Raw genomic sequence first — 24,753 nt, 5'->3', positions numbered from 1 at the left:
TCTTCAAGGAGAGAGGACACTGGTCTCTCCAAGTCTTGTATTACATTTGCAAACATATGGATATCTCAGATACTGCATGGATTCTCGAATGTATACAGGCCTATATTAGCCACCCAAGCTACTGGACATTTCTGGATATATTTCTTAAGTTTATATTGTATTGGAACCGAAAGATGCTGAACAACGGAGATCTTTTAATAAAAGTGGCTTTACACTAAGGCAATGGAAAACTAGAGCATTAGTGAAAAACAGTTTATCTTCAGGCTATAAGGCAAAAACAGCATGGAGCAATTAAGATTGGAAGAAAATTAATAGTATTTAAACAAAGAATACCATGGAAGTCTGCGAAAATTTTCTACTAAATCTGCCAATTTAGATGACAATTTTTAGGTAGCAAATCCATCCCCTCAAAAAAGTAAAAACTTTTATTGATGTAAAGTATAACAACTGGATAGATAAATGCTTTTTTCCTTACAAACTATAAAATTGTGTCGTTTCATTGAAAATTGTTTCTGTCCTTGAACTGACAATTGTTTCTAATCAAATTCAACCTAATAATGAAACTACACAAGCTTACCTTATCGGGTATCCCTGCACTATATAGAGTTATGATTTAATTTCCCGAACCTAAGTGGCTAGTGCTATTTGAAATGCTATGAGAAATCCACATGTGCCTCAGAGATATGACAGAAGACTTATGCAAGTCTTGAACTCTTCAAAGATGCAGCTGAAGGCCAAATGGTTTACTCAGAGGTACCTAAAGTGCCATTACAGGCTTATATTAACCAACTGAATCCTACCCATTATGTGTGATGTTCTGTTCAGAGTACACAGAAGACATACTTTTCCTCTCACTTCAGCAACAAACAATAGCTATAACACTTCATAGACAATCTTATTGGATGTAATTGCCATAAACAAAATAATGGAGTATATTATTGCCCCTTGAACATAAAGTTCTTCATTTTACTATTCAAATATTTCCTCTTAATTTTGTTAATACATAGTAGTTCTGCTCTGTTGCTGGACAGAATGTAAAATTTAATGCTGTACATTTCTGCTTCTATTTAAATCAAAGCATTATCCCTGTAGCAACTGAATCTACAGCTTAATAGCACTGCACACTTTCTGGCAGAGTGGTGGAAACAGGACTTAAAAATAGCTCAAAACAGCAAGAAAGACTGGAGAGATCTCATTTCAGGAGAAAAATACTTGAACACAAATACAGTTCCCTCAAGGACTCTGCTCTTCAGAGGAACACGGGAGATATGAAAATGGAGAGAAGTTCGCTCTGAGAAAAGCAAGACAGTATTGATAGCTACTATACATTGGCAAAAATCATATGCGTGCTATATCCAGGCCTCTTTGGCTTTTTGTTGTTATTGTTGTTGTTTTGTGAGGAGAAGGTGGCAATTACTGGTACATACATGAATATATATGTATTATCTGCGACAACCTAGTTGCTGTGAAATATGAGGGCAGGATTATAATTCAGTAGGAGGTCACTACAGATTAAACCAAACAACTCATCCCTCTAAAAGCAAACACCCCACATTTTAAAACAATTCCTAAACAAATCTGCAATTAACGTTATGAAACTATAATGATGAAAAAGAACTTTGCCTACAATATCAAGCTTCCAATGTAGCCCAATCACCAGCTGCTGCTCTAGCCTGTCACTCCTTTTCCAAATGTTCCCTAGGTCTTGCTGGTGGTGGTTCTGTGTACTTTGCAGGCCAGAAGATGATTTAGCAGTGCTGGGTAAGTTCCTGAAGCCAGGACTTAGGTTGGTGTAGGTGGGCACATGGGAGGGGCATGCTTCAGCCTACATTTCTGGTATTTTTTTGTTGCAATTTTGTTTTCGTGTCTCCTCTAACAACCCTGTAAATGGAAAGGGTGCCATTTGCCTTTCTTTTTCCTCAGAAGGATCAAACACACTGGATGCCAAGGACTTAATAGTTCTGGAAGGAACCTGCAAAGTCCAATAATTGAGACATACCTATAGCTCAACAATCGGAAAGCAATTCCAAATTATACCTTGTTATTCAGGATGTTTAAAGCGTTTCTTTCATTGCTTTATTTAAGAGCATATAAAGATGCTTTTAAGGGGAATGGAGAGGGGAATTGCATGCTGCATATCAAGGGTGAATTTTCTAAATTGTAAGTAAAGCTTTGCGAGCTTTAGAAATGCTAGTTTTGTACAGGTTTTCTTACTGATAAAGATTTGTCTCAGGGGCAACAAAACCAATTACCGTTTAATTCTCTCTCCAGTACACATTTAGGAGCTTGTTTTTAGCTTGATAAGTATGCAAACTCTTTTCTTTGTATTACACAGAAGGGACAGGTCTTTGTTGTTTTGAAGAAGAATTGACATACACAGAGGCTCCACAGTGTAAAGCCTGTCTTTCCCTTCTTATCTGTCTTGCTGTCCACAGTGTTTTTAGTCATTGTTTTCAGACATTTTATATCAGCATTTCTTTCTTTTTTTAAAAAAAAAAGTAAATATATGTTAATAAATGAACACATGAGGAAGTACATGAGGGAAAGCAAGTATAATTAATCTTGGCAGATGCTTTTAAAATCAATAGCACTCCTCAGTGAAGGCTTTACAGCTGAGTTACAAAGTTTGGAAACAAGATTTATTACAATGGAAATGTTGACACACAGCAGCAGTTTGGAACTGCAAATTCACTTTCTTCTTTGTGCCTTACAGACTAGACACAAAGATCCATCTAAACTTAGTGATAAGGCATGAAAGACTTATCTTTTGTGCCAGCTGAAGACCTTTCCGCCCCATCACCGTTTATTATCTGATTGATCAGCCAGCTGAACAGCTCATATGATGAACTGACCTAGTTCAAACAGTTTTGATATAAGATCCTTACTAACCTGCCTTGTTTTGTATGGAATGGATTAAGAAGGCCTTACATGAGCAGGCCAGACAGCAGATCCGGAAAGGCAATGGTGAAAGAACACTTGAGAAGGGCATGAGGTTGCATTTGAGAGAAAGCAAAATATCCACATAAACCATAACTGGAGGCACAAAGACCTGTGTATATTAGGGAGAGATTGAGCAGCAGAGAATTACACACAGATGCTCACTAAGATTGTTCCTATGATTTATACTGGCTCAGAACTTTCCAATGTTAGACATTCAATGATTTACTCCAGAAAGGGGTTCTCAAATAAAAAATACTTTTTTTTTTTGGTCTACTAGCCATGTTCAGGCAACGTTCAAGCTCCCCTCTTTTCTATTTTTTTCTCTGATATCTAGGATGCTACTTAGTTTAATTAAATGCCTTTCTTACATATCCAGTTCTATGCACACATTCTGTGGTAAGTCTGGATGCCAGTGACTTTCAGTGGAGCTCGACCAGTCCATGGAGCTTCTTAAAACAGACCCTCAGCAAATGTCCTAATAATTTTTAAACTTTGGTTTTGATTTTATTAATGTAAGATTAAAATTCTGTTTTTTTTTCTTCTGTTATTAGAAAGGAAGAAAAATGTTCAACAGTTTTCTACCTTTCCAATAAGATGATAGGTTTCTGGAGACTTCAGTTATCAATAAATTAAATTAGCACAGTTATTAGGTCTACTGATCAGTCTATGTTGTAACCTAGAAAAAAGTTTTTTCATACTTACTAAACAGTAGAGCCACTTTCCACACACTTGCCACCATTTCTGCATTTTATTAAACTGCACGGGGAATCTTTACATTGTCCAACACTGCGACCTGAATTAGGGTGACCTTCTGGACTCCCTGGTGATTTAAACTTCTGATTCACGTTGGTGCGAACTTGAACATCAAAAATGCAACCTTAGAAGTAGAAAGGAGAAAGAAGTGGAGTTTACAACAGACACAGGGAGACATAACAAACCAAACTACAGAACACAGTCATCCCTCACTGAACGGGTTCCACCAGAATGTCTTCAATGTGTAGACAATCATACCATAGCTAAAGCTGTGCTGGCTACTTTCTGTTCAGGAAATGAGTGAAAGATTGTAAAATCCTTCATTAACAATAGGTAAAACAACGGAAGTAATTTCTCAAGGAATAGACAGGATGCAGAGTCAGTGACTAAGGAGTGATATGGGTGCAGTTTCGTGTTTATACATGCATGCTCTTACAGAAATGCATCTACATCAGATAAAAGACAAAAAAAAAACAAGGATAGAGCACAAGAAGTCTGTTTGATGTAAAATATGTAAGAATTCAGAGAGCATTGGCTAATGCAGTGAGGAAATGTGGACTTGAATTTCTTTAGGCTAAAATGGACTCCTTCAGGGAAAGACCAAGATTCTCCCTTCCTCAGGTAAATGCTTCAGTCTCTGTTACAAAGAGAACATTATCACACACGACCACAACATTTGACCGAGTGTATATGCTGCTCCTGTAGGTCCTTGCTCTCAGAAAACGAGTAAAAATGTTCATCTATAATAGTAAGGTGAGCAGTACCAGAGCCTGCTCCTTTGTTCTGTGGACAAGTAACCTAGTGTATCCACAGCTGTATCACCAAACTGTTACTAGCTTCCAGAATAGTATAGGTGCATCCAAAATACTGATGTAGTATTAGTGCCAACATTATGGCACCCCTAAATACACCTAATAATTGTTTGGGAAAATGGGGATTGACACAGACCAAATATATGACAATTGTTAGAATTTATCTATAGAGATAATTGAATGTCAGTAACTAGATCCATACACTGACATTTTTTTAATTTGCTAATACATTGGTATCCTAAATGAAATACACATTAATATATAACATTTGAAACTAAAAATCAGACTTAAACCCACTTCACAGTGGGTTTAAACAGTACAAGAAATAATTTTCTATGTCTGATTTATATAATTTAGTTGAAATATAGTGAATTCCCACAGAGCTCAAAATCCTGAGAATTGTAGGTATTGAACAGTGCATGCCAGAGGCTCCCTGTTTAACATTAAAAGTGGCGAAAAGACATGATATGAAGACTGCAAATAATCAAATTTCTTTTTTCAATTCACTTAATATATTTTTTTTCATGATCCACTGAAATCACTTAAGAAACAAACTTGTACCTGAAAGAGAAAATAAATTTTCAATACAAAATCACCGAATGACAGTTGAGGTTGGAAGGAACTTCTGGAGATCATCTTGCCCAATCCACCTGCCAAGCAGATTCACCTAGACCACATTGCAGAGGTATTTCTATATATTTATTTATATTTATCTTTCTATGTTTCTACAATAATGGGTATTTCTTCAGTTTATAATAGATATCAAGAACATACGGACTTTCTCCATTGTTTGTTTCACAGTCAGGGAATTCATAATTAATTATTACTTATGTGACAATTATAGAAAAAGATAACTGCTTTGTGCCTTAATATTTATTGATATAATTCTGATCTTGTTAAAAATATTGGAACATTTATCAAGATGGTTGACTTGAAAATACTTTGACTACATATAATTTTGAGACTTTTCCCTCAGATCATGTTATCTTTATACAAAGGAGTAATAGAGAACAGCAGTCATTTCACATTTCACTGACACAACTATTTGTTGACCCTTAATAGCTCAATAGGGTAAGGAAAGTGTGATTTTCACAGTCTGAAGAAGTCATGTTTCCAGAATAGCTTTACAAATCCTAATATAGTATTCATAATTTACATTCTTACATGAACATTAATTGAACACTAGTTCATTGGACTAGCTTTATGTAATAAGCCATCTTCTTCTATAGCAATATTGTTTGAGTTCATTTACTGATGATCAACATTTTCAAGCTTGGGTTTAGAAATATTTGACATAATGACAAATGACATAATGACAAATTATACAATCCGTAAGGTAAGCTGTAGCTTTTTATTCCCTCAGAGAATTATTAAAGAAGGAAGGTCAATAGAAGCTATGAAAAACAAATACATCCACTTTAGATAATCTAGATACTGAAATAGATATCTTCATTTTAGCTCTGCATTTCTTTTTTTTTCTTTTTTTCCCCTTCACTTTTGGAAAATATGCCGTGAGACTTTAGATTATGAGACTATTCTGTTGAAGGTGTATATATATATATATATATATATATATATTAAGAATCATAATTTATTTTGACCAAAATGTAGCAAAACAAGTATTTTAACAACTGTTAGAACAATATTAGACAAATTTGCTTTCTTAGGATTTTTCCTTATTACACACACTTTGTAGTTCTGTTTATACTGCCACATAACTGGTAATTTAAAAACTCATATTAAGCAATTTAAAACAAACCTAGCTTGATGACTATTTGCAATCTTCATATTACATCCCTCCTTTGCTTTTAACAGTGTTAGTTTTAGGCCACCACATACTCAGTAATCCTAACTGATGTTTCATCTGTTTATCAGTAGTAGATAAAGCATGTTCTGTTCTCATGAGTCTTGCTAGAGTGCTGAGAAAAAGCAGCCCAGTGCTCTGTGTAAACAATGGAAAGCACAGTGAGTACCCAAGAACTGGGAAGGTCACCATGGAAAATAAACTGGCATTCGTGACAATGACTAGTTTGATCGTACCAGCAGAACACCTAGGTTAGAAACAGCTTCTGAGCATTTGTAAACACAGCATACAGTAATTACTGGAGCGTATTTTGGCAGAGCTTTATGAGTTCAGTTGAGATTTTCATTTAATTTTCTTATTTCTTCTAACTGTTAGTCAGTAGGATGTAGGTGAAGGACTCGAGCAAGCACTACACAAACTTTTGCAGAGCGATCAGCTGATGAATGTGCCTTCTTTCAGACGTGAATTCCCTTTACTCTGCCAGTTCTGGGCCTCTTAATGAGAAACTGCCAACTATTCTGAATAGTGGAGAGGTTTTCTGTCACAGCCAAGTTTGCAGGACGAACTCAAAAGAAGCTTCTGAATTTGTGAGTTGAACTCAGTTTGATCCCAAAGATCAGAGTTTGATGCAAGTTAGCTGAAAGCAGATGCAGCAAGACAGTGAACTCACAGAAGATGCACTACTACCTCTGTAGTAGTATCGTAGTCTTTAGTCTAGTGGCTCTTTAGACCACACTTGGACCTTTCTGTTAATGACTTTTTTACTCTAAATGTAATGTATAGCTTTCACCTCAGTCAAACAGAGCTCACAAAACAGATCCCTTCCTTCTTTGTCTCCCCTACTAACAACGATATCTGCCACTATTTTTCACCAGATCCTAAATGATGTCTGCTCCTTTTGTGGCTGCCTCAAACAAAAGGTCAGAAAAGGTTTCTCCTTTAGTATAGTCATAGAAATGCAAGCATAATTTTGGCTTTTTGTCTGGTTTTCCCTGTAGCTTATCTTGCATTATTACAAACCTTTAATTTTAACCTGTACCCAAATACCTAATGTCATAATGTTCTTGTCTGTTCTTGTCTTGCTTTTGCACCTCACAGATGACAAGTTCCTTTCTTTTAGATCTTGAGGGGACAGTCATCGTGCAGATACACCATCTCTGAAGCCATGCATGCATTTTGGACTTAGTGCTCATACATGATGACAAACTCTTCCCTTTTTGTAAGATACCATCAAGACATAACAATTCGTACACAAGAATGGACCTAAAGCTTGTTCCTCCCTGCTAGTCCCCTGTCTAGGCTGCAACCTTAGCTTTGATTTCTATCATCTTCTCATTTTCCTGCTTGCTGCCTTGTTAGAGGAGCAATCACCAAGTGGGGATCAAAAAAAGTCCTGAGAAACTGATAGAGAAATGCTACTTTGCATGAGGTTAGAGGAAGTCATGGTCCTGATGTAGCGTTTCCATTGTGAAGGAAGAAATAAACATTTCTTCTACTGACAACTAGAAAAATGTTTGCACCCACTGCTTTGTAGTACAATTCTTTTGAGACCAATGAACACAGTGTAAAATAGGACTTACGAGTATAGTATCGAAAGAATTATGAGTATACTCCTTCTATATAGTTTAATAAAGACATTTATTTTCAGTTCCATCCTCTCCTATGGAAATTCAATAACAACTGCTAAAGACACATAACCTTGCATGAGCAAATGGTCTGAAACAGTAGCTGTACAGAGGAAAATCCTGAGTGATTGCAAGCTGTTACTGGGGGCAGTGGGTCTGCAGCAGCAAGGCTGACCTTCTCAGTGTTTCTTGATCCAATAGTGATTGCTTATAAAAGGAGAGGTACACTGTGCTATTAGAAGCAAAATGGTTTTAATAAATCATGTCTTTAAAAGCAGCCAACAGAAGCTTTCCAAAAGTCTGAGGGTTTTAATCAACTATGTGCTAGACAAATTTATCTTGTTACTTCCAGAGTTTTATGTGGACTCCCTACAGCTCCAGATTGGCTGAAGTACAGTGGTTACAAATTTTCCTTTATGTTAATGATATTGCAGTTCCCCCTCTGGAGGACTATGGAGATTTATTTCTGATCCTGGGGGCTGAGAACTGAACCTGGGGAGACTTCTGAGTTAGAAGAACAAATGAGAAGCTGACTACATGAGAAAAGGTCATGGGAAATCAGCTGTAGGGAAATGTAGCTTCCTTCAATGTCAATATGATCTGGAGAACAGACACAAGCTGATACTGAGAACAAGAGCATGAAATTGATTACCAAATATAAGAAACTTAATACTGTGAATGACAGGGACAATGAGAAAACTGTTTATGTGTTACATTAAAAAAAACAACAACTGAGGTAGAGCCTTCTTTTTAAACAGTAAGAAAAATTGATCAATAGTAATGATAACTAAGAGTATCTGAGCTTCGAAATATTTTGCATTTTTGTCATCATTCTATGATTTGCATTGTCATAAGACCAAACCTTGAGATTATATATCTATTAAAACAAAACAAAACAAAACACGAAAGAAGGGCATCTCCCAGAAACTTGGGAGCTCTGAGGATTCATTTGCATACATTGGCATCCAGAAATCATGAACTACACTTGGAATAAAGGATCATATTGGAGAATTTACATTTAGAAAATTACTATACTGTTGGATTTATCCTTTGAAACTGGAATTAGGAGATGAGTTAATAAATTCATAGATGTCAGCTAGGACAAAACCAGATGGATTTAAGTTTGTACTTTTATGCTTGTCTTCATGAACTCAAATTTGGGGATGTTGTAATAAGAAAAAGTAAGGTGATGGCTAGAAAAGAGGCAGTTAGGCAATCTTAGTGGCAATGGAGCGTACTGGTGTATGAAAGTGAATTTTATTGCCATACTTGGCTTTCATAATGCACCCCTGATTCATAACTAGGAACTCAAACTTTGCTCTGCTATAACAAAATGTTTTACTTTCATGTGAAAGGTGTTTAAAATAAATATAAGTTTATCTAACAAATACAGAGCACATTTTTTCTATAGAACTAAGGAATGCATATAAACAAGTGATGTGAGCAAATCCTTTGCTTAAATGCTGATCCAATTGGTAGAAGTTGAATTTAGATTTCTACAGAGCTTAAAATATGAAGGTTAGAGGTAGGAATTATCATCTGTTATATAAATAGCTGAAATATTCCTTACAGACATCGTAGACACCTAACCTGTCCAAAGGAAAAAACATAATGCCAGAGAAAAAAAAAAGATTCAGATTTTATGATACCTTATCAGAAAGGAGCCTTTAGCATGAAAGCTATTACCCAAACCAACACTTACAGTGACAATGGCTAGAACTAGTTGGGAGAAGAATCTAAATTACTTTGCCATAGTGAAACAAAACTGTTTTGGAATGATACAATAGAACAGGGGCAGATAAAAAGAAATGATAACATGTCAAACTTCTGTTCTTATCAGAAACAGAAAGTGTTAAAAATTTTTAGCAAAGCATTATGTTTTGCATTATGTTTTTTAGTCACCACAGGGTAATAATGAAAAAGCCACAGGAATTTCAGCCAAATACATTCTAGTTTGTTTCCTTTTATGACAGAGTTTTTAGATCCTTATTTCATAGACAACTGAAACAATCTGACACATGTTTTAACAGGAATTGAAAACTGTATAATCTTTACCTTGAAAGCTGTTCTTAAATCTGGATCCCTTTGGTAGGAGTTCTGGAGTATACTCATGATAGCCTCCTAAATAAAACTGACTGAAGACATTGAGTCCAACCAGTCTTCCAGGAGAAGTGACAGTTTTATTCTTCTGATCATCCACCTTTCAATAGAACATTTATATTTGTTACAACAAAGCTTTCTACCTTACCTGGGAAAGCCTAAAGAGGAGAGCCCTCCAAACATAACAGGGAAATATAAAACAGTCATTTTAAAGATTTTCATATTGAATGGAGGGGTGTATGGGGGGGAACTCTACAATCTAAAAGTCTATCCTTCTAAAATAAATATATATACATATATTTTTACCTTCAGCCAGCCTTTCTGGTGGTATCTGCCAAGATGGATGACATGAATTTTGAGTGTCAGATCAAGTGGTTTACTAATGATTGTTGCTGTGCCAGAACCTAAATTGTAGCTATATACTACTCTGCCATCACGGAGGCCTAACACCAGAAAATCATCTCCATTCAGACCTGGAAAGACAAAATTAGAATAGCTACTTCTTCCAGGATTCAGTGAATACTGCAGCATAAAATATTTTTCAAATCCACGGAAAATACATCAGTTTAGGAAAATTTTAACTAGAAAGGTTTTAAATTTTGAATCTATTTTTAACATCCATTGTTCAATTTATGTCACAAATTCCATTATTCTTGTGGATTTAAAATAGAAACTTCAGAGATTTGTAAAATAATTATAGCTTTTTTGGAAGGAAGATATATTTATTTATTTAGCTAGTTAGTTAGTTAGTTTCTGTAGGGTAGGCTAGTTACATCCACAAATCCTGTTGAGCCTGGTGGGTTTAGTAGTTGTTGCTGTTCTTCTGCCTGCAGTATTAATAGATTCTCAACCTCCTCCAAAGTCTAAGTCATACTTAAAAATACAAACAAAACAAATTTAAATTCCAAGTTAGAGAGGCCATGGCTTAATTCTATCCCAATACACTTTCACGATAAATACTTTTCTTTTGAAACAGCAATAACCAACAGCCTCAAAACCTGAGGGTAACTGCTACTATGAGGTTAGGACAAGGTAAGGGAAACCATAGTGTTATGAGCCTGGGGAAGCTCAAGCAGCTTCTAACAAGCTTGGCCAGCTGCCCATGACCCTGAAACATCCAAAAACTTTACTACAGCTACCCCTGGTTAGGGATTGCCAAACACTGGTGCTTAGCACTTAGCTGGTGCTCGGGAGAGACCTATGTAAGAGCCAGGTGTAAAACACAGCTAATGGAGGCAGCAGTTTGTAGCAGTAGTCTGTGGTTTGTGTGGAAGGGTGCAAAGAAGGGGTCCGCACATCGCTCAGAATTCCCCACTCTTTCTTCTTCTGTATCTATTTTTAACTCCAGAGTATTTATTACTGAAGTTTCTCTGGTCAGAATATTCACATCTCAATTCTCTGAATTTTTCTTAGAACTTTCAGTTTAGAACTAATTGCTTTGTAAATCTGCAGCACAGAAATTAATTTATTTACATTTAGGTCAATATATGCTATCACTAGCAGAAATTCTTCAAAAGAACAATATTTTAAAGGGACATAGTGAGCTTCACAGTTAAAGGTCCCCTCCTGAACTACCTCCTACAGTTTAACTCCAAAGCAGGAATCATTGCTGGCTGCAGCTATGGTGAAATCAAAGGGAGAACTGGGTGGTCCCTCAAGTCAGAAAATTCCAAGATGTGCACATTCCTGAAGAGATAAACCCAAAAGGTGACAGTAAACATCATTATCTACAAATGAGGCTTTTTTTTTAGCACTGTACTTTTTACTGCGTTATGCAGAAAATGTGACAAAACCCATTCATTTATGGTCACAGACTGCAGCAGAGGTTGTGAATAGACATAGAGGAAATATGCTCTTTCTGTGTGTGCTTCTCTTTCAGTAGAGCAATGTCTGAAAAAACACTGGACTGCTGTGAATGGAAGAGTGTCAATAATCAGATTTTAATATCTAATAATATTTACAAAGGTGACAGAACAAAAAAAAAATCTGAAAGTTGTAAAGAAATTTACAGAGGAATATTGGGCATCATGATGGATGTGAAATTACTACATCATCTAAATATTCTAAGGTAAATATAATACTGTAATCACTTTGTATAACCTCAGGGGGGAAAAAAAAAAAAGTTGAGTTTAAATTTAATAGTGTTATGTAGTTGGAATTTCCTTTCTAGGATTCTTTTTAGTAACCCCTCTTAAACATGCAAGAGATAAGCCCTTAACTTCCACAAGGACATAAGCTTATTTAACTATGAACAGAAATGTGGCAATATGATTACTTCGGGTAGGAAGAGATTTAAGAAGTCAGTGAAGTCTTAAAGAAAATCTATGAATAATCTAAAATACATTTTTTTTCCTGATATTGATAGCTTCTTTAGATTTTTCTCTCTAAAATTATTTGTTTGGGGTAAATTGTTAGTTTTTTTAAGGAGGTTTTACACTAATGGCACTGGTCAGAATTATAATGGACACAACAAAAACCCAGTGAGGATGAAATCAACCCAGTGATCAAATCAACCATATTTCATGCTGAGGTAGGCTAGTCTCAGCTAACAGCCATGCTCCCATCCATCTGCTCACTCACTCTTCTCAGTGGGATGGGAGGTGGGGGGGTGACAAGAACAGGAGCAAGAAAGCTTCTGAGGCCACCAACACTTTGCCATGGACACCTCATGGATGTACAGAGAGTGCCAACTTCTGGCTCAGCCTGTGGGAGCAGGAGATTTTTTTCTAGAATTGTAGCCCAAGCCAGGGGTCATACACAGACCTGAGATGAAAAGCAGGAGGCATGTCCTCTATGACCGGGAGAAATCCAGAGGATGGTTAGTCTGACTGTTGTGAGAGGTTCAGCATTAAGTTAGGCGAGATATTAGAGCTAGGGTGACTTACCCCACTTTGTTTTTTTTAACCCACTTTGTGGGGTAAGAGGGAGAAGATGTTAGGCACCTGTGTATTAGACATCATTTGATCATACTTCACAAGAGGTTAGACACAACATTAATTCAGTTCAAATATAATACAGGAATTAATGTGAGATGAAAACTGAGTTGGGGATAGTAATCCAGAAATATTAACAGAGTAAAAGTACAAAGAAGCCGGTCAGAGTCTGGAAATAAAGAATGATCCCATCCTTGTTTTGTGTCTGTGTAGATGATCTAGGCAGGGTTGACAGGAGAGGGAAGTTAAGTGGGATTCTGCAGGAGAATGCTAAGAGAAATGGGATGAAATGGAGAAAAGGGAATACAGAATATTAAAAATGCTTCCTTACAGCAAGATTACAGGCTGCAAAAAATCTCATACTCCTCATAGTGAGAGCATTATTGTTTGATATTTGATAAAAATAAATTGTTGGAACAGCAGCATCTCCTCCCAGTGAAGTAGGCAAATTTCACTTGGTAGGAAATGCTGCTTTCTGGTAATGAGAATGGGAGTTACTCGATCTCCCCAGCCATTTGAACTAAGAAGAAAATTAATATAACTGCTATAGAGCAGTTCACCTGACACCTCATTGCTTCCCGGTCTTGCTGACAGCTGGTGAGCTGCTGCCCACCCCTGATCTGACACAGAGGTGCAGGGATATATTGTTACTGGGTGGCAGTGTTCATGAAAAAAATAGATGCCGAATAACAAAAAGACAAGTTTCCACTTGACAACTACATAATAAGCCCAGAATGCTAGTATTCTGGTTAATAAAAATGACACCATGGAAGAGCCAATAATAATCTTTTTTGAACTCAGTTCAGCTAAATATGTTTGCAAGGATTGTACTTCACAGTAACTTTGACATTACAGGGTACATCTTGTAGGCAGGCCTTTTGGACACAGACTTTGGTGCAAAGAAATTAATTCAGTTGTTTGGATCTGTATTATATGTAAGCAATTTATTTATGTATTTATTTATTGCATTGTGTTTTGATTGATGTAGCTCAAAAAGAAATTCAGGTTATTTTTCACCATTGATGCTGTTAATTTTATATTTGCAGTTTTTTCTATTCTGAGTAAAGGCAGTGGACAAATGGTTATAATTTGGTTATGTTTCCTACAATTTCTGTACTGACAGTTTGAAATTCTGTTCCCAAGGTTGCAGAAACGTGTATAAATGCTGTGGTTTGTTTTTGTCATTGAAAGGAGTGTTCTTTTGTGTTTGTATTACAAGAGTTTTATTTATGATTATTATTAAAATTTAATAATGGGGACACTAGTTTCTGAAAACTGCTTTCTGAATGACTGGATGGAAATGTTTTGGCAATGATGACTCCATGTACCATCTCTAATTGGTTAGCTGAAAAAGACAAAATTTCCTCCATCTGCAACAATAAATAATTAGTAAGTGAAAGGAAAAGCTGCCAGGGAATAAACCAGGGAATGTTATGGAAGTAAATGTGGCACCAGTGGTAGACTTAGATATAATCAAAATGCTGTTCAATATAATTCAGTTAGCAGCACCACCCTAAATTTTCACTAAATTTTTTGGGGAAAAAAAAAGGAGAAGAAAAAAAAAGGAAAACAGAAAAGCCAGATTCACACAAAGAGGCAAAGCAAAGTTTTGTATTAAATAAACTCCCAGTGGTTTAATGTTTGTATTAAGCTAATTTGGATAACCAACTCAATAAATTAAGTAAATCAGCTTGTGGTTGTTTGTCCATGTGCTGTGCCAAGGTATCATGGCACAGTGAAGTCCAGTTGATCAACAGAGCTGCACTAACTACATCTGACAGGATCTTCCCAAATGAAAAGTAACCAGCTTAATTACATCACAGATATGTAAACTGCCAAGCCAACCTAAGCTGACGTGTTAGTTTGCATTGCAATGGGCTAACTCCGCTGTCTGCCACAGAATGTACAGGAACATTTATTAATGTTTCTTAACTGTTTCTTAACAGTTATTAAGAGACAACAGAAAACAAGACTAAAAAAAAGCCCCAAATGAATTAACGCAGTAAATTGAGGACACTCTGTATCTTATTGCTGTGATATACTGGAGTAATTTTGTGCAATGTGTATGTAAATTAGGCAAAAAGGCACATCATCAAACCTCCCTTATAGGCTTCAACAATATGCATCAGCTCTAAATCCAAAACTTAATTCAAATTGCAGAAACAGCTATGGTAAAGATAAGTAATATGTTTCCAATGATCTATGAACTATTAAGTAGTTTCTGCCCTGACTGCTGAATATCTGCATTAACAGTTTATTAATGTTTTTCCTAACTTTCATCAGTATTGCGGGTCCTGTTCAGACAGTGATGCTAAAATGGACAAAACACAAATAGTAATATTTTACCCCATTTCAGTGCTGAGGCTATGTCAGCCTACTACAGTGGGCTGCTGTGCAGATATACGTAAAACGTTGTTAAAATCTTAGTCCAGGTATTGTAAACAGATATATATTACCCACTTCTCAGCTGTGTTACTGAGACCAAGTTGAATACCTTGCTGTACAGATTCCAGCAGAACTTATAGCTAGCTACCTTGGGTTAACTTGCATTGAGGGATGTCAAGGTTAGGGTCTAGTATTTCACATAAAGAACACAGAGTCCAATTCTCACTGCCACAGGGCTGTATTTCAGTCCTGTGGGCCATGGAAGTGCAGCCACCGTGATAACAGCAGCAATTCATGGCCGTTCCTCTGGCAGGTTGTTTGAGGACACAGGAAGAAGAAATGACAGGGTGGCTGTCACATGCCAGATAGATGAACTGATTTTCCAATAAAGTGAGTGTCCATGTTAGAAGATTTGAGGCAGCATGTTTAAAAAATGGCCACCAAATCAATGTAATCAATAATGTAATTGATAAATAAATGTAATCAACAATTAAATGTTTGTGACTGAAAAGAGAATCTTAATCTTTTAGTTTCTATATATTTTGTTCAGAAATCTGCTACCTCGAGCATCAGATTAACTGTTTCCAGTAATTAAAGTTAAGTTACACTTCTTCTCTATAGAAAAAGAAAAAAAGAACAACAAAAAAACTACTACTACCACCACCAAAACCCTGATTGTTCACTGTGTTTACAAAGCTATAAAGTATTGAAGAGATTATTTTCCTCCTAATGAAATTATATCATGAAAAGAATCAAGAAAAAGCTGTGTATATTTTCATCCTACTTGCTTGATGAATATTCTAAAGTCTGTAAGAATATGTAACAATAATAAAGCTTACCTTGGCCCTTTTGTCCAGTGAAAAATATCAGGTTATCTTGTAAAGCTGAGTGGTGATTTACCAACTGAAATTTCAAGCGGAATTCATAGTAGAAGGTGATATTTGGGATTGTAGAATAAGCTAGGAATGAAGTATAGCCAAAAGCATCTGTGCCACTGAAACTGGGCTGGCTAATACTAATAACTGTTTAAAAGAGACAGAAATTCAGTGTTAGGGCAAATTCTTTAACATACATATTTGCAATTTGTATTTAATAGTCTGTTCTAAAATTAAAACCTAATAAATAATACCAATAAATTGATATGCTGTAATATTTTACATACATGCAGACATAGCTCAATTTTTCCTTTAATTTTACACAGCCCTTCTTTTACAACTAAATTACTGGCAACTACTGCCATCTCCTGGTCTCTATATAGTATTGTTATAAACTGAAATACACTGCAGTATTTACCCAGAGCTCAGACAGACAAAAAGAAAACACACAAAGAAATTCTCCTGTTAAAGAAATGCCATCCTACACACATCCCAGTGAAAATAAGTACAGGGATATACTGAAGCAGTTAAGGAATAGTAATTCTTCACATGTGGAGAAGTAATAGAAATAATCATCATAATATGATGAGTTTACAGTGCTGTGAATAGGACCTATATGAATTATATTGTTTCACACTATTTCCTATACCCTTTGAAATTTTTGAATATCCATGAATTTGGAATATAAAATGTAAACTTTACAGTACGGACAAGTTATTTAACATTATTATTATTATTAAGGATCAATTTAATAAAAACTTGTTGGGCATTGACCAAACAAAGCATGCAGCTTTATAAAATAGTTTGCCAGCTGATGCTTCCTCAAAAGCAGTGAAAGTTATAATGTCATTAAAAAACCTACCAGTTTTGTGATGCAGAAGTTTATACTTTATATGGTAAAAAATGGTAGAATTAAAAAAGCAGATAAAAATGCAAATAAAATCAAGTCTGTACACATATATCTGTACTGGTAAACAGTTGGTCGAGTTCTGGTTCAAGCACATACACGGCATCAGGGACTTCCTGCTGGAGCCAAATATCCAGGCTGCTGTCAATTGTTGCAGTCAGTGCCCAGAGCAAAGATAACATAATGCTCATATTGACAGCATGATTTATTGAAAAACAGGATAGAAAGGCAGAATAGCTGAGCTTAATCCTGGAAGGCTGAGTGTGGGGCTAGATTTTAAAGATTTGAGCACTAATACGCAACTGATACGAGCACCAAATGTGGCTGGATCTAGATTTACTAATGATGGCGGTAGGATGGACTGGGGGAGGAAGAAATGCATAGGAGCGCCATGTACAAACCAGATTGGGAAATCCTGGTCGAGAATTATAGTCTTCCCCAAGTAAATCTACGTTAGCCTAAATACCTTTAAACATCTAGCCCTAAGTACTTACAGTCTGGGAGAAACAGTCGAACGTAATTGTGCAAATTATATCACCACCTCTAGTTTGTGGAATCTACTTCTAAATTTGCAACCTGGGAAATTTGCCACAGTGACACTGATTACTTTATTATCTGAACCTGACAAAAGGTGCAGATGTAGCCACAGAAAACCTTTTATGGCACAAAATTCAAGTCTGCAGAAAAACAGTGTGTACTGTCCCATTTATTAAGCACTACTTCACATTATGCCTTGTTCTGTGATTTCAAACAGGAGCCAGGAAATTTCCATATGAAATGGTTGTTTTGTCCTAATTACAACAAAACTGGCAACGATTTTGTTCTTCTCAACATAGTCTCGTTGAACATAACCTCAGGTCTTAGATCTTTATGAGTCATGTGAGTTTGAAGAAACAACTCTCATACTTAAATCTGGTGTTGGCTGCAGTCCACTAGTATTCCTCAGACTACCTCCACGTGGCTGAAGACAGATCAAGTTCTCCATTTTTTTTCTTCTCAGGAAGCTATGACAGATTGCTCCTTTAACATGAACTTTCTTTTTCTTTCTTTCTTTCTTTCTTTCTTTCTTTCTTTCTTTCTTTCTTTCTTTCTTTCTTTCTTTCTTTCTTTCTTTCTTTCTTTCTTTCTTTCTTTCTTTCTTTCTTTCTTTCTTTCTTTCTTTTCCTTCCTTCCTTCCTTCCTTCCTTCCTTCCTTCCTTCCTTCCTTCCTTCCTTCCTTCCTCCCTCCCTCCCTCCCTCCCTCCCTCCTTTCCTCCCTTTCTCCCTTTCTTTCAAACATCTTACTCACAACAAAGAACATACCTCTTTGGTAATTTAAACAAGAAGAATTACAACCCATGTGCCATCAAATGTCAAAACCTTGACAGACATTGTCAAATAGGTTTAAAATACTTCTTAGAAATATCAGTTCAAAATTTAATGGATGCCTCAGTGATAGTCAAGTTAGAAACACCTCAATAGAAGTGACATGTTTTGAAAAACACTGTGCAAAGGGGGAAGACCATACCAAAGCAGATGTATCAGAGAATGTCAACGTGACACATTACTTAAGAGTTCTTGAAGGCAGGACAGCTATTTCTGACAGGACCTTTAATGAATGGCTTACATCCATGACCTTTAACATGGATGTACCCTGAACGAACATCTATTCAGGGGAAGAAGATGGGAGCTCTTTCTTCAATCTAAATCATGATAAACATTCTGGTTCAGACATTAACTACACTGTAATTTTACCTACACTTTGGGTACCCACTACTTGAGTATAAAAATTGAACTTTACTTTCATGTTCTTCTTAAAGAGAAGGCTCACATGGCATCATAACTTATGCACTCTTACAAAAATAAATAAACAAATAATAAATCTGGTATGTAATAATTGTTTCTTTGTCACAATAAACAATAAATCATTGGCATTTAATATTTGTTATACTTTTTTAATTTCACAGTATTACTTGCCTATTTCTATTTTATTCAGTATTTATTTACAATAGGAAAGAGACATCTAGGTCCTAAGCCTCCCACCTGTTAGAAGCAATGTGCACAAGTACACCATGGGTGGCAGTGATCTGACCACTTAAGGGCATCTACGCTACAGATGTCCATGTAACAGCTGGCTACCCCAGGTTGTATGTTTTGTTGGTAGAAACATTAAGCACACTTAGGATGCAGTTTCTTTCATCTAAAACACATCACTTAAGTAGGTCAGGTGAATAGCATTCTAAAATGCTAATTTGACCCCACCAAGCACATAAACAGCCTTGGGCAGTAAGTTAGAGAAGAGTATTATAGACCTCTAAAGTTAGGTGGGATGAAGACTACCTTCTCTGTATCCTGCAACTACCTCCCAGCCAGCATCTCCTTTGTTTTTGGTACCTGGTATCGTAAAGCTGAATGATTTAGAAATTCTGAAATAGTTCTCTATGAAATAATGAAACTTTTTTTTTCTTTCTTTTTTTTTTTTTTCCCCTCTGGTTTTAAAGAATGGGAACTGTAGGACACTCAGAAACTAAATTATGTGTTTAAAGTGGCACACAATGGCTGAAGTGGACTGAAGACCTGAGTATAGGTGTCTAAACTCCAGACTACAGCACAGCCACTAAGCATTCCTTGCATATTGAGCTTTTCAGTTTCTTACCCTGGGTGTTTGAGCCCAGCACCTTTCAAAATCCCTGACAAGATATAATTTTCTTAATTTGCATCTTTTGGCTACATGAACATCTCCTCTCATCATCTTGTCAGGACTAGGTTAAAGGTTGGACTAGATGATCTCAGAGGTCTTTTCCAACCTGAACAATTCTATGATAATTAAATCCCTTTATGGCCTTTTTGCCCAGTTCTGAGTGTAACCGTGCATTTTTGTGGGGCTGTGAAGTACTCTCAATAACATATCCAGCATGTAGGCGCTTAAAGCATCCCTGCTGTGCTAGAGCTTCTGGATACAATAACAGACACCACCAACCAATGGCTTTCAGGATAAACAATTTATGTCAGAATAGCAGCACAGAAACAAACAAAAATCTGTAGTATAAATACCCAGGTCAAAACGACAGTAAATCCAGTAATTCATTAATATTGGGCTAAGTGTAAAATTTGCATAACCCTGGTTATCAGAGAGGCCAGCAGAGAGCAGGGCATGGCCTCTCCTCTGGATGAAGAAATCAGACACACTGACAAGTTTGGGGAATTTCAAATAATTCCCTGATTAGACTATCCTCCTTTATTGTTGGGTAGTGGAAGGACTACCTGAACTTGTCAAACAGCCCTCACATCACACCCTTGCTCCCCTCTGTGCCTGTTCTCTCCCCTGTGTGCACAGTACCTGAATGCTACCTGAAGTGGTGCACAACCACTAGATGGACCTATACTTACATTAGGCATGTAGTCACCAGACGAAGAAATACCACACAAGGAAACCAGAGCATTATGCTCACAGGCATATTTTGTGAAAACCATTATAAGTTATTTTGTTTTAGTTCCTCACAGTTTTCTCCACAGTGTTGGAGCAGTTTCTGACACCTACTAAAAGTGAGCTGCAGTGTCTAATTAACTACCCTATCTTTAGCAGGCAGGTACACGCAGCAAGTGTTCATAAACAGTCCTCCCTATGGTGATCTCTGAAGGGTAAAAAGTATTTAGATATGTTAATTAATCCTGAGTCAAAAGCTTGCATTTCAGGCTAATCTAATAAATCTAACTTGTCAGAAGATACTTATCCATGTTTTATCTGTTTCTGGGTGGTTGCTTACAGTTTTATGCCACATTTTAAATCATGATTCTTCTCTGCACTAAGTGTTATTTATCAACAGGTCTTTATCCAATCACATCAAAACCTGAAAGGTTATGGTGAATATGTATGGGTGTAAAATGTTCAGTCTTTGAGATATCTTTCATACAATGACCTTCATTAGTCTAAATTTAAAACAGACTACTTTGCCATACTCTTACATATTTTTAACTTAAAAATGCAACAAACAAAAAACCCACAACTATATGAAAAACACAGTAGATGGTAAATTCACATCAAGTAATATAACTCCACCTTTTCCTTTTATTCTCTATCTTTTTATTTTAAATGTATGGAGCCAAGGTAGAAAATTGTGTAATCTTGAAGCCCTCTTTTCCTTGAGAAATAGTCCTTCAAAATGTTATTTTCAAAAGACTTATTGCTGAAGGAAGAGCAGAGGGCACAGCTGTCTCCATTGGGCTCCATTGTTATTCTCCTTTTCCTGCCTAGCCACCATCCAAGCCAGATTCCCACACTTTTGCTTTTGCAGTATACAGTATGAAGTCATAAAGCACAGAGTTTTGTCCCAAAGGCTATTCTTATGAGCCATGCAAAGCCACACTCCAAATTAACTGTGCCTAAAACACAAACAGCTCTGACAGAGAACTTGAAGCCTTTTATCAACTTTTTTTTGTCCTTGATCTCATCCTGTGTCTCTCTGTCAGTCTTATGCCATTTATCACTGTCCTATTCTGCATTCCCAGTACCAAACAGGTAATAAGGTATGATATGTCCCATTGCCTCACAAACAAATAATGACAAATTATCCCATTATATAAATATATAAATACGGTTGGCTACCTACTTCCCTAGGACTGCATGTCACATCAGAGGTGAATACAAAAGTGGGAGGTGAAAAAAGCAAGTATAGTTTGAAAAAAATCTTAACAAAGAGGAGAGAATAAAGTGACAAGGAAGAAAGAGAAAAATGGTTTCATTATCTTTGTATTTTCTGTTATGAGTTAAAATAAATGTTCCTTTCAGCATTCACTGCCAATACATCTTCGACCACAGCTTTACAATTCATTGTAAAAAACAAGACAGATGAATGGGATAAAAAAGAGGGGAAGACTTCAGACTGTAGAATTACAATCAGAGAAGCCAATTCTTTACATTATAATTGACAATCTCTGAACAGTTATCAGCTGAGTGCCTGGCTCCAGGATGAGCAGCCATATACATTTGGGGATGAGTATTAATCAATTCTCCTAAAAAACAACTCACATACTTGAGAAGACAATATTGAAATGGGAATAACTGGTAAACATATTTTCCAGCCTTCCAAGATGTATAAAAGTCTTCAGAAATGTGTCCTTTGTTGTCATGAAATTCTGCAGCCATCATTCCTTTTGTTGGTTTGCAGTACAGCTTTTAGTAAACAAAATCTTGCTCCTGAGCATAGAAATATGAATGAACAGAGTGAAAAATATTCCCTTTGTTGAGTTTACAAAACCATTTTAAGTGCTGCTGGTCTGTTCAAGCTCTTGCTCATCATGTTTCTAAGGAGGCAGCAAAAAGGACAGGTGTTTAATTGACAAGCTATGCTCCTAATGAAAGTGGCTGGCTTAAGAAAGCAAAGCAAATTACAAATCAATTTCTATAAATCAATATATATTCACAATAGCCGATTTTAAATACAAATTTGCATGCAGACCTCTGGCACAGGGAAGGTACCTCTGTGCAGGTACCTCTGAGGTAGGAACCTCTTTCTGTGCATGGCATTACATTACAAGGTATCAAATCAGGGATTGCTGGCTGACAGGTGAAGGGAAGACGAACTTTCTGCTACAACTCCCCCGTCCTTTGTGCCTGGAAAGAACTAGAGGGTTAGGGAGGACAGGGAGGTACTCAGGGACCAACAGTGGAAATGAGAGAGAAGGCTTGTTGTACAAACTGGTAACAGATACAGCAAAACTTGTGAAGGAGAGGTGAGATGAGCAAACTAAGCTGATATTTATTCTACATAAAAAACTGTTTTCTTTAACAATCAACCCACTTTCCTTACCAGAAGCTCTGTGAAATGCAAGGAGGTAAAGGTAAGGGTGGCCTGAGCTGCAGGGAGGAGCTGTGCCAACTGGGAGTTCAAGGGTGTATTAGATGACCCACAATGTCTGGAAGACTATTGTATGAGGAGTTTAGTGATCCACATAACGGCAAATTCAGGTGTGTGCTCCCCCCCAAGAAAAATATCTCAAGCATTCATTTTATCTGTTTTGTGGGATCAGTGGTATAGTTATGTGGTATTGTTATGGAGCCCATGGGCCCTATTAGCTTAGCTTATTTCTGTAACTCTATGGAGTAGTAATTTTTTCACTCCTAAGTGGAAGCTGAGATTTGATACAAAACTGATTTCACTGCTCAAGGATGAAACTGAAAAACTGGTAACATAGCAGTGACATCAAGTGTGTGCGTGTGACTGTGTGCATGTGTGTTTTGTACAATTTTTATGACATACCTTACTTTGGAGGGAAGGAAAGAGGGAAATTAAGGCCCAGATAAAAGCAAATGAAAATAAAATTCACTTGAACAGAATATATTCACTTGAACAGAAAATAAATTCACTTGAACAGGAGAAAAGAAATCCTGATCAGCATTCCCCAAAGTCTCTTACCACTGACCAAGAGCCTTGTGAGGCATTTTTTTTTATCTGAGGAAATTCCCCTTGGGCATCCATCGTCACTGAACTGCACAATTTAGTCTGCAGATGTAAAAAGCTCTAAAGGTGACATTGTGTGACAAACATAGCTGCAGAGAACACTTCACTTGCAGGCTGATTTTCACTCCACAGAGTTTGGAGCAAGTGGCTATTCCCACTTCAGCACTTCGAAATGAATTTTATACATGGGGGAATACATCCTACAGAAAACACAGGCCAGACCCTCTGGACTGGCAAACGTTACCATAAATGTTGCTCAGAAATGTGTTGCAATGAACATACTTACAGAGTGCTGTGAATACATGCTGGGCACAGCCCTTTTCAGTGTGTGTTCATCAAACACAATGTCACAGTTAGGATTCTATTTGATCTTGTCACAGTTATACCTTCACAAAGCAAAACTAAAATAAACTCCACAGTTTGGTCTAAAAGACTGCAGTTTACACAATTACTCATCTTCGCAATGCACACTCCATTGAAATGCTTCTCTTTCTTTTAAACTTATCTCTGAGTATACAAAGTGCTTGCCCTTGACTCCTGAAGCATAAAATGCTTCCTATTATGACCAACAGCTTTTCAGAAGGGTCTAATTTCTTGTGTAATATATAATTAACCACATCAAGGGTTGAGAACTCCAGGTGTTCATTTCCATTCCTGGTGAATGAACCATTTGTATTTCATGCCTTTCCATGAGCATTTATGAGGCTATCACAACTCAGCAGTAGAGTGACACCTGGATATTTCCTCTTTATGGTTTCTGAGTTTTTTTTTATATTTGAATTTCTTACCTTATTTCAAACATATGGAGCTCATATTTTACAGACCATATCAGGTTCCTGTATGAGCCAGGGAATGACCTCAGATTGTACATGACTGCAGGTATTGGAAAAGGAAAAGAGATGAAAGAGAAAGAGAGAAAGAGAAAGAGGGAGAAAGAGAAAGAGGGAGAAAGAGAAAGAGAAAGAGAAAGAGAAAGAGAAAGAGAAAGAGAAAGAGAAAGAGAAAGAGAAAGAGAAAGAGAAAGGCTGGCGACTGAGATCATAGCAACTGAAGTTTTTGTTTTTGTTTTTTTTTTTTTTTGATGTACAAGAATGGTGAACTCTGTTTAGTTTGACAAGTATTTTTAATAGTTTAGGCTAACTGAAAATACTTGACTTGCATTTCATGTTAACCTTAGTA

General features: G+C 36.6%; 1 protein-coding gene across 1 annotated transcript in view; it reads right to left on the bottom strand.

Moving 5' to 3' along the window:
* EYS (eyes shut homolog) overlaps window positions 1–24,753 on the bottom strand; it is a 530,119-nt gene that overhangs the window by 29,013 nt on the left and 476,353 nt on the right. The window contains exons 23-26 of the mRNA XM_072035108.1: window positions 16,192–16,374; window positions 10,341–10,507; window positions 9,990–10,134; window positions 3,643–3,817 (exon numbers count right to left, since the gene is read on the bottom strand). Of these exons, the coding sequence (XP_071891209.1) occupies window positions 3,643–3,817; window positions 9,990–10,134; window positions 10,341–10,507; window positions 16,192–16,374 (670 nt within the window). The remainder of the gene's footprint in view (window positions 1–3,642; window positions 3,818–9,989; window positions 10,135–10,340; window positions 10,508–16,191; window positions 16,375–24,753) is intronic.

The sequence above is a fragment of the Anas platyrhynchos genome, chromosome 3 (genome assembly GCF_047663525.1).
Source record: "Anas platyrhynchos isolate ZD024472 breed Pekin duck chromosome 3, IASCAAS_PekinDuck_T2T, whole genome shotgun sequence".
In the NCBI taxonomy this organism is placed as follows: Eukaryota; Metazoa; Chordata; class Aves; order Anseriformes; family Anatidae; genus Anas; species Anas platyrhynchos.
The sequence above is the reverse complement of the archived record's forward strand: the minus strand, read 5'-3'. Positions and strand labels throughout refer to the sequence as shown.